The sequence below is a fragment of the Lissotriton helveticus genome, chromosome 2_1 (genome assembly GCF_964261635.1).
Source record: "Lissotriton helveticus chromosome 2_1, aLisHel1.1, whole genome shotgun sequence".
Lineage (NCBI taxonomy): Eukaryota > Metazoa > Chordata > Amphibia > Caudata > Salamandridae > Lissotriton > Lissotriton helveticus.
In genome coordinates, this window is record NC_136059.1 from 49,277,907 (window position 1) to 49,288,254 (window position 10,348).

Consider the following 10,348-nt stretch of genomic DNA (forward strand, 5'->3'; position numbering starts at 1 on the left):
AAATACGAGCCTATAACCACGTGGGCCGGCCACGGAGCAAACTGTAATCGTATATGATGAGTAGACATTTACACTGTAGAGGAACGTAACGGGCGGGCCATTAGGTTGCAAGAACTAAGGTGTCTAACAGTTACGGAATCGGTGGACGTACATTTTATAATTAAAATACGACAGGGCCAGTTACAATAAAATTATCTAGATATACATTTGCGGGCAAGTACCATGGGTGACGTTAATTCGAACTTTCAATAGTACAGTAATCAATAACACATCAGAACTTAATATCAATAGGGATGTCGAAATATTCAATCAATTCTCGTCCCCGCCCGCCATGTGCTTCAAAACTGCATACGTATCTCGTGATTTCAAGGTTCTGCAACCAGTACACAACAAGGAGTTACGAGTCCCATTTATTCCGGCGCCATTTTGGGCGAGGACGGGCAGGTCCAGGATATAGTCAAAATGTCTCTACCAACCATCGACTATGATGATGTTCATATGCTGTATTTATTAGAGTAACACTCATCTGTCCACATGAAATTAATTTGCCACAATCTAAACATGTCATTTTAATCTTTCCAAAGTTCTTCTAAATATTTGGGACCGTTTCCCTTGCCTCTGATGCTGTCAGTGCCACTTCTTTGATGAATGTACTAGCAGGTCAGGGGTTCTCCTCCAAATCTCTCTTTTATGCAGCACTATAATTAATTGGTGCCACCTCTCCATATGACGATGCATGGTATAGTTACCATAACTATATTTTTTTTCGGTTCCTCTGGAGAGTTCATCGTGGCAGATGAAGCGTGTAACGTACCGGGAATTTACCTTTTTTTGCATGTACAGGAAAGGAAAAAAAAAAATCGAGCGTCCGAGTTCTAAAGTGTCCCAGGGCCATTTTAGTAGACCAGGCCCAAATCCAAAGAACAAGCCGCCATTTTCAGAGTCCTGTTGCAGCCGCCTGTCGCTGTAGCATCAAGAGCAGCCGAAACTCAGCTGAATGGCAACTGAAACGGTAAAGGGGCGCCCCACTACAGCAGACGAGCCTCCACCTAGGAAGGCCCGTTCACGCCGCCTCCCCCCCCCCCTTCGGGCACCCCACACCGTTATTCGGAGCAGCATTGTAGGATGGCCACACCAGTGCGGCAACTTGCTAGACATCACCTCGGTGCCATCCGGATCTCGGCGCCCCACTGCAGATGAAGTGCCTCTCAACTATGAAACCACCACGGTGCCATCCGGATCTTGGCGCCTTGTGCTGGTTCCGGCCTATTCACACATCGGTCCGCTACTGACGCCACCTCACAGGCCAACGGGGCACCCCACGCCGACTTTCGGCGCAGCATTGTAGGATGGCCACACCAGTGCCACAACTTGCTAGACACCACCTCGGTGCCATCCGGATCTTGGCATCTCAGCGCCTTGTGGTGTCTTCTATTCAGAAAATATTGTTGCGCTGCCTTTGGCCCCATTCGCACATCGTTCCGCTACTGACGCCATCTCACAGGCCAACGGGGCGGCCCACGCCGACTTTCAACATTGTAGGATGGCCACACCAGTGCGGCAACTTGCTAGACACCACCTCGGTGCCATCCGGATCTTGGCATCTCAGCGCCTTGTGGTGTCTTCTAGTCAGAAAATATTGTTGCGCTGCCTTTGGCCCCATTCGCACATCGGTCCGCTACTGACGCCATCTCACAGGCCAACAGGGCGCCCCACGCTGACTTTTACCATTGTAGGATGGCCACACCAGTGCCACAACTTGTTAGACACCACCTCGGTGCCATCCGGATCTTGGCATCTCAGCGCCTTGTGGTGTCTTCTATTCAGAAAACATTGTTGCGCTGCCTTTGGCCCCATTCGCACATCGGTCCGCTACTGACGCCATCTCACAGGCCAACGGGGCGCCCCACGCCGACTTTCAACATTGTAGGATGGCCACACCAGTGCACCTTACTAGACACCACCTCGGTGCCATCCGGATCTTGGCGCGTTGTGCTGCCTTCGGCCTATTCGCACATCGGTCCGCTACTGACGCGAACTCACAGGCCAACAGGGCACCCCACGCCGACTTTCAGCATTGTAGGATGGCCACACCAGTGCTGCAACTTGCTGGACACCACCTCGGTGCCATCCGGATCTTGGCGCGTTGTGTTGCCTTCGGCCTATTCGCACATCGGTCCGCTACTGACGCCGCCTCACGTGCCAACGTATTTTCTCCGCATTTTATACCCTATACCGCATAACAGGTCATGTGACTTGTTTATAAAACTTTTCATTGGTTCATTTTACTTTTGGTTTCCTAATGATGGAAGGCTTGATCATATGACCTAAAAACAACACTTTTCATTGGATGAAAACTTTTTTTTTTCCCCAAACGATGAAAGCCCCACCTTGTTTCTGGATGTTTCAGACTGAAGCTGGCGTCACCATGAAAGCACCACCACCTCGTGGCTCCGTCGTAGTCATTCCGCGAGCAATCATGGCAGCCGCTCCCCACCAGAAGCCTGCAGGAGTCGGGGGCCCCCAAAACTTTTGATGAATCCTCAAGGCGGAGGGGACGCTTTCGAGAATGGGGTCCAAGACCTAGCAGACAAGCGTCCGATTTCCAAGGTGTCCCAGGGCCATTTCAGTGGACCAGGCCCAAAAAGGAAACAGCCTGCCGCCATTTTGAGAATCCTGTGACAGCCGCCTATCGCTGCACCGCAAGAGTGGGCGCAACTCAGCTGAATTGCGGCTTTTGACACAGTGGACCAAAAGCGGACGGAATGGCAACTGAAACGGTAAAGGGGCGCCCCACTACAACAGACGAGACTCCACCTGGAGAGGCCCGTTCACGCCGCCTCCCCCGGGGCGCCCCACGCCGTTATTCGGAGCAGCATTGTAGGATACCAAAACCAGTGCGGCAACTTACTGGACATCACCTTGGTGCCATCGTTCTGCTGCCTTGGAACTATTCGCACAACAGTTTGCTACTGATGACCCACCCCCCGCGACGCCCCACGCCGGATTCCGAAATCAGTGAAATCTGGACGTTGTGCTGCGTTGGGACTATTCGCACAGCCGACCGCTACTTCGTTGTTTTTCCCTAAAAATGTTTATATGTTATTACTGTTTTTGTTTTCTTGTATATATTTATAAGTTATTAAAGTTTTATAATCTTACTACTTTGTTGGAGTGCTATATATTTTTAATGTGACACATAATTGTAAAAACTTTGATGTACAAAGAGTCATCCCTGGAATCTTCCGCTTCAGGCTCGGTCCCCTCCCCAATCACAATACAGGATGGTTTTCAGATAATAGGAACGCGTCTGCTGTGACGGATCTCATCGAGTGTGGGCCTTGATCTACTATAACTCCTTTGAAGAGGGGTGATTCTTTACAGCTGGGGCCATAAACTACATCTGCAGGGCTAGCTGATACCCTGGGACCGGCCTGGACAATCGGACACAGAGGAAAAGGAGTGTCAGAGGGTGCGGTAGTGAATAGGGCGAAAGGGAGGTGTCGGGCGGGCACAGGGTGTTATTCTCAGGGAAGAGCAGCGCAGATGGGGGGTGGTTTATTACCCATGCATAAGACAAAGAGCGGGGGTGACCACTGCCTGGGGGAGATGCTTGCGAGGGTGGGGAGCCATGCTAAGGATCGACAGCGTGCAGAGAGTGGGTCTGGACAAGGCATCTAAAATGACTGCCGTGCACGACAAAAGTGTGGCATTTGAAAAAAGGCAAGATGGCGCAGACAATGTTTTTCAACACTTCCTGATTTCCTTCGAATCGAACGTTAACAGACGTTGGGGCATATTACCAAAGTTAAGCGATATCTATCCCTAACGATGCTTAGCAACGAATTTTTTACCGCTAAGCATCTTCAGAAATTATCGCAGATAAACCTTGCTATTATCAAGGTTTATCGCAAATACGATAAAAAACGACCGCAATGCATTAATATCGCTGAAAACTCAGCGATATTCATGCATTACCGAGCTAATGCTCTTAGCCATGTTATCCACCTCCCATTGGATAACATGGCTAAGAACTGCTCAGGGCAGGTGGTAGCTTTTGGAGATATTCGCGCTTATCGCGAATATTTCCAAAAGTTGGTAATAGGAGATAGCGATGTTAGCGACTGTTTCCAGTCGCTAACATCTTGGCATGCCCACTTTGCATGTCATTAGTGATAAATATCACTCACATGCAAAGTGGGGCCCAAGATGGTCGCTATCTCCTACTAGCCGTCGCTAACTGGTGTTAGCAACAGCTAGGTAATACAGGGATAATTTTATCTCCGCGAAGCGGAGCGCTGTTACAGATATATATCTTGTTTTTGAATGTTAATTTCTCAAAATCCACTGAAGCACATATATTGAGACCTAGCAAAGGCACATCGAGCTACCAGACCCTACAATTTTGCCAAGTTTCGTGCAAATCCATTCAGCCGTTCGATTATTATTATTATTATTTTTTTTGCCCCGCGGGGCCCTTTTAAAACCTCCACATCAAACCTAAGAGGTCAAGGAGGATCTACTATGCCCCCTTATGGTCATTTGCCCCTTCGCTTTGGCCTCCTCTTGTCTCTCGATCCTACCGAGAGACAAGATGGCGGCCGCTACGGACTGTTTGCAATGTTTACAGACGCCGGAGAACCAATCAGCTTCGCAAACCTCCGTTACGCGAAGCGGAGCGCTGTTACAGATATATATCTTTTTTTGAACGTTAATTTCTCAAAATCCACTGGAGCACATATATTGAGACCTAGCAAAGGCACATCGGGCTACCAGTCCCTAATATTTTACCAAGTTTCGTGCAAATCCATTCAGCCGTTCGATTATTATTATTATTTATTTTTTTTGCCCCGCGGGGCCCTTTTAAAACCTCCACATCAAACCTAGGGGGTCAGCGAGGATCTACTATGCCCCCTTATGGTCATTTGCCCCTTCGCTTTGGCCTCCTCTTGTCTCTCGATCCTACAGAGAGACAAGATGGCGGCCGCTACGGACTGTTTGGAATGTTCACAGACACCGGAGAACCAATCAGCTTCGCTTCACAAAGCTCCGTACCGCGAAAAGTCCGCGAACCGGAGCGCTGCCCGGTCCGCTGTTACAGATATATATCTTTTTTTGAACGTTAATTTCTCAAAATCCACTGAAGCACATATATTGAGACCTAGCAAAGGCACATCGGGCTACCAGTCCCTACAATTTTGCCAGGTTTCGTGCAAATCCATTCAGCCGTTCGGGCTAAAAGTGAGGCCAACCGCCCTATGGAAAACTCAATGTTAAAAACACGTTTTGGGACCCCCCTTTTTTCTCGGCCCCCGCTTGACGAAACCCCCCCAAATTTTCAGGGGCTGCTCAGAAACAAAATGTGCCATTTTCCAGAAAATTTCAGCCAATTCCGTCCACAAACGCCAAAGTTATTAGACATAGAATTTTCAAAAATCCCATAGAGAAAAAATCCTAACTATATATACCTACTGGCAACTGCCAGTAGGTAATATATATATTTATAGATATATACACACATATACCAATAACATAAATTCTATTTAAAAACGCATTATTTTATAAATTAAAACATTAAACTATTTAAAAATCTTTAAACTTAAGTTTCCCACTCCAGTGAGTGCAGCAGTAGGGAAAGTGTTGAATAGAGGAGGGATAACATTTACTATTCCCACTGCAGTCAGTGCAACAGTAGGGAAAGTGTTGGGTTGCAGAGAGGTAAACATTAGTATTCCCACTCTAGTCAGTTCAAAACTAAAACCAAACAAAATATCAACAACAAAAATATATAATTATGCTAAAAATTAAAATACACATTTATTTTGTAGAAACATATTAAAATGTTTAATACATATGACAAATACCTACAAATAATATATTAAATAAAATAAAATAGGAAATTGCAAACAAATACATATTTGTAATTAGAAATTATTTAGAAACAAAAACATTAATTACAGACATTTTTTTTTATTTCCTGAGTGTGAGAGAGCTAAGGAAGAGAGTTGCAATGAGAGTGTGAGAGAAAAAGGAGAAGTTACAGTGAGGGTGTGAGGGAGAAAGGAGCAAAGTTGCACTGGGAGACTGTGTGAGAGATAAAGGAGCAAAGTTACAATGAGAGACTGTGTCAGAGATAAAAGAGCAGAGTTACAATGATAGTGTGAGAGAGATAAAGGAGGAGCGTCGCAACGAGGGAGTATGAGAGAGATAGAGGAGGAGAGTTGCAATGAGAGAATGTCAGAGGAAAAGGAGAAGTTACATTGAGGGTGTGAGAGAGAAAGGAGCGGAGACAGGGGCAGGAGCTCGCAAGAGGGAGGCCGACAGGGCCAGGAGCTCGCAAGAGGGAGGCAGACAGGGCCAGGAGTTCGCAAGAGGAGGCAGACAGGGCCAGGAGCTCGCAAGAGGGAGGCAGACAGGGGCAGGAGCTCGCAAGAGGGAGGCCGACAGGGCCAGGAGCTCGCAAGAGGGAGGCAGACAGGGCCAGGAGTTCGCAAGAGGGAGGCCGACAGGGCCAGGAGCTCGCAAGAGGGAGGCAGACATGGGCAGGAGCTCGCAAGAGGGAGACAGACAGGGGCAAGAGCTCGCAAGAGGATGACGGACAGGGGCAGGAGCTCGCAAGAGGGAGACAGACAGGGGCAGGAGCTTGCAAGAGGGAGGCAGACAGGGCCAGGAGCTCGCAAGAGGGAGGCAGACAGATACAGGAGCTCTCAAGAGGGAGGCAGACAGCGGCAGGAGCTCGTAAGAGGGAGGCAGACAGGGCCAGGAGCTCGCAAGAGGGAGGCAGACAGAGACAGGAGCTCTCAAGAGGAAGGCAGACAGGGCAGGAGCTCGCAAGAGGGAGACTGACAGACACAGAAGCTCTCAAGAGGGAGACAGACAGGGGCAGGAGCTCACAAGAGGAAAACAGACAGGGGCAGAAGCTCGCAAGAGGGAGGCAGACAGGGGCAGGAGCTCGCAAGAGGGAGGCAGACAGGGGCAGGAGCTCGTAAGAGGGAGGCAGACAGGGCCAGGAGCTCGCAAGAGGGAGGCAGACAGATACAGGAGCTCTCAAGAGGGAGGCAGACAGGGGCAGGAGCTCGTAAGAGGGAGGCAGACAGGGCCAGGAGCTCGCAAGAGGGAGGCAGACAGGACCAGGAGCTCGCAAGAGGGAGACAGACAGGGGCAGGAGCTCGCAAGAGGAAAACAGACAGGGGCAGAAGCTCGCAAGAGGGAGGGAGACAGGGGCAGGAGCTCGTAAGAGGGAGGCAGACAGGGCCAGGAGCTCGCAAGAGGGAGGCAGACAGATACAGGAGCTCTCAAGAGGGAGGCAGACAGGGGCAGGAGCCCGTAAGAGGGAGGCAGACAGGGCCAGGAGCTCGCAAGAGGGAGGCAGACAGGACCAGGAGCTCGCAAGAGGGAGACAGACAGGGGCAGGAGCTCGCAAGAGGAAAACAGACAGGGGCAGAAGCTCGCAAGAGGGAGGGAGACAGGGGAAGGAGCTCACAAAAGGAAGACAGACAGGGCCAGGAGCTCGCAAGAGGGAGGCAGACAGGGGCAGAAGCTCGCAAGAGAGAGGCAGACAGGGGCAGAAGCTCGCAAGAGGAAGACAGACAGGGGCAGAAGCTCGCAAGAGGGAGGCAGACAGGGGCAGAAGCTCGCAAGAGGGAGGCAGACAGGGGCCAGGAGCTCACAAGAGGGAGGCAGACAGGGGCAGGAGCTCGCAAGAGGGAGACAGACAGAGACAGGAGCTCGCAAGAGGGAGGTAGACAGAGACAGGAGCTCGCAAGAGGGAGGCAGACATGGGCAGGAGCTCGCAAGAGGGAGGTAGACAGAGACAGGAGCTCGCAAGAGGGAGGCAGACAGGGGCAGGAGTAAGAGGGAGGCAGAGAGGGGCCAGGAGCTCGCAAGTGGGAGGCACACAGGACCAGGACCTCGCAAGTGGGAGGCAGACAGGGGCAGGAGCTCGCAAGAGGGAGTCAGACAGGACCAGGAGCTCGCAAGAGGAGGCAGACAGGGCCAGGAGCTCGCAAGAGGGAGGCAGACATGGGCAGGAGCTCGCAAGAGGGAGGCAGACAGAGCAGGAGCTTGCAAGAGGGAGGCAGACATGGGCAGGAGCTCGCAAGAGGAGGCAGACAGAGCAGGAGCTCGCAAGAGGGAGGCAGAGATGGGCCAGGAGTTCGCAAGAGGAGGCAGACAGAGCAGGAGCTCGCAAGAGGAGGCAGACAGGGCCAGGAGCTCGCAAGAGGAGGCAGACAGGGCCAGGAGCTCGCAAGAGGGAGGCAGACATGGGCAGGAGCTCGCAAGAGGGAGGCAGACAGAGCAGGAGCTTGCAAGAGGGAGGCAGACAGGGGTAGGAGCTCGCAAGAGAGAGGCAGACAGGGCCAGGAGTTCGCAAGAGGAGGTAGACAGGGCCAGGAGCTCGCAAGAGGGAGGCAGACATGGGCAGGAGCTCGCAAGAGGGAGGCAGACAGAGCAGGAGCTTGCAAGAGGGAGGCAGGCAGGAGCTCGCAAGAGGGAGGCAGACAGGGGCAGGAGCTCGCAAGAGGGAGGCAGACAAGGCCAGGAGCTTGCAAGAGGGAGGCAGACAGGGCCAGGAGCTCGCAAGAGGGAGGCATACAGGGGCAGGAGCAAGAGGGAGGCAGACAGGGGCCAGGAGCTCACAAGGGAGACAGACAGGGGTAGGAGCTCGCAAGAGGGAGACAGACAGGACCAGGAGCTCGCAAGAGGGAGGCAGACAGGGACAGGAGCACGCAAGAGGGAGGCAGACATGGGCAGGAGCTCACAAGAGGGAGGCAGACAGGGGCAGGAGCTCACAAGAGGGAGGCAGACATGGGCAGGAGCTCGCAAGAGGGAGGCAGACAGGGGCAGGAGCTCACAAGAGGGAGGCAGACATGGGCAGGAGCTCGCAAGAGGGAGGCAGACAGCGGCAGGAGCTCGCATGAAGGAGGCAGACAGGGGCAGAAGCTCGCAAGAGAGAGGCAGACAGGGGCAGGAGCTCGCAAGAGGAAGACAGACAGGGGCAGAAGCTCGCAAGAGGGAGGCAGACAGGGGCAGAAGCTCGCAAGAGGGAGGCAGACAGGGGCCAGGAGCTCACAAGAGGGAGGCAGACAGGGGCAGAAGCTCGCAAGAGGGATACAGACAGGGGCAGGAGCTCGCAAGAGGGAGACAGACAGGGGTAGGAGCTCGCAAGAGGGATGCAGACAGGGGCAGGAGCTCGCAAGAGGGAGACAGACAGGGGTAGGAGCTCGCAAGAGGGATGCAGACAGGGGCAGGAGCTCCCAAGAGGGAGACAGACAGGGGTAGGATCTCGCAAGAGGGAGACAGACAGGGGTAGGAGCTCGCAAGAGGGAGACAGACAGGGGTAGGAGCTCGCAAGAGGGAGGCAGACAGGGGCAGGAGCTCGCAAGAAGGAGGCAGATAGGGGCAGGACCTCACAAGAGGGTGGCAGACAAGGGCAGGAGCGCACAAGAGGGTGGCAGACAAGGGCAGGAGCTCACAAGAGGGAGGCAGACAGGGGCAGGAGCTCGCAAGAGGGAGGCAGACAGGGGCAGGAGCTCGCAAGAGGGAGTCAGACAGGGGCAGGAGCTCACAAGAGGGTGGCAGACAAGGGTAGGAGCTTGCTGCTCTGCCCTGCCCTCAGTAGCAGTACTCACTTGTTGCAATGCTGACCAGCACCAGGTACACCAATGCTTGGCTCACCATGTTGCTTGCTAGAGCCCCAGGTCCTACGCTTCCCTCCAGGACTTCCATCCTTCTCAGGAGCCGGCCCATCATGTCTGCTCTCCTCACTGTCCCTGCCAGGAGCCGTCGGTGTGTGAGGCAAGCACCCAGCCTGGCTCTGCTCACTGCACTTCCTTCCTCACTAGATACATAAACTGCAGTTTTTTGTAAAAGAGGGAAGTGGTGAGATGCTGGACCAAAGTCCACCGAGGGCAGAGTATCCAAGGAGGCTGTGTCCAAAGGATGGGTCCAGAGAGGGCAGCGGATACAGGGAGGCTGGCTCCTGAGAGGGCAGAGGATCCAGGGAGGCTGGCTCCGGAGGATGGGTCCAGAGAGGGCAACGGTGCCAGGGATGCTGGCTCCAGAGGATAAGTCCAGACAGGGCAGAGGTGCCAGGGAGGCTGGCTCCAGAGGATGGGTCCAGGGAGGCCGTCTCCAGATGATGGGTCCAGAGAGGGCAGAGGTGTCAGGGAGGCTGGCTCCAGAGATGGCAGAGGTGTCAGCGAGGTTGTCTCCAGAGAGGGCAGAGGATTCAAGGAGGCTGGCTCCAGAGAGGGGAGAGGTGCCAGGGAGGCTGGATCCAGAAAGGGCAGACGTACCAGGTAGGCAGGCTCCAGAGGATGGGTCCAGAGAGGGCAGAGGATCCAGG

The 10,348-nt window shown here is 53.1% G+C and overlaps 1 protein-coding gene across 1 annotated transcript in view; it reads right to left on the reverse strand.

Moving 5' to 3' along the window:
- LOC144819200 (uncharacterized) overlaps positions 1–9,806 on the reverse strand; it is a 115,974-nt gene extending 106,168 nt beyond the window's left edge. Inside the window, exon 1 of the mRNA XM_078677175.1 lies at positions 9,633–9,806. Within this exon, the coding sequence (XP_078533301.1) occupies positions 9,633–9,753 (121 nt within the window). The 5' untranslated portion in view covers positions 9,754–9,806. The remainder of the gene's footprint in view (positions 1–9,632) is intronic.
- Positions 9,807–10,348: the final 542 nt, after the last annotated feature.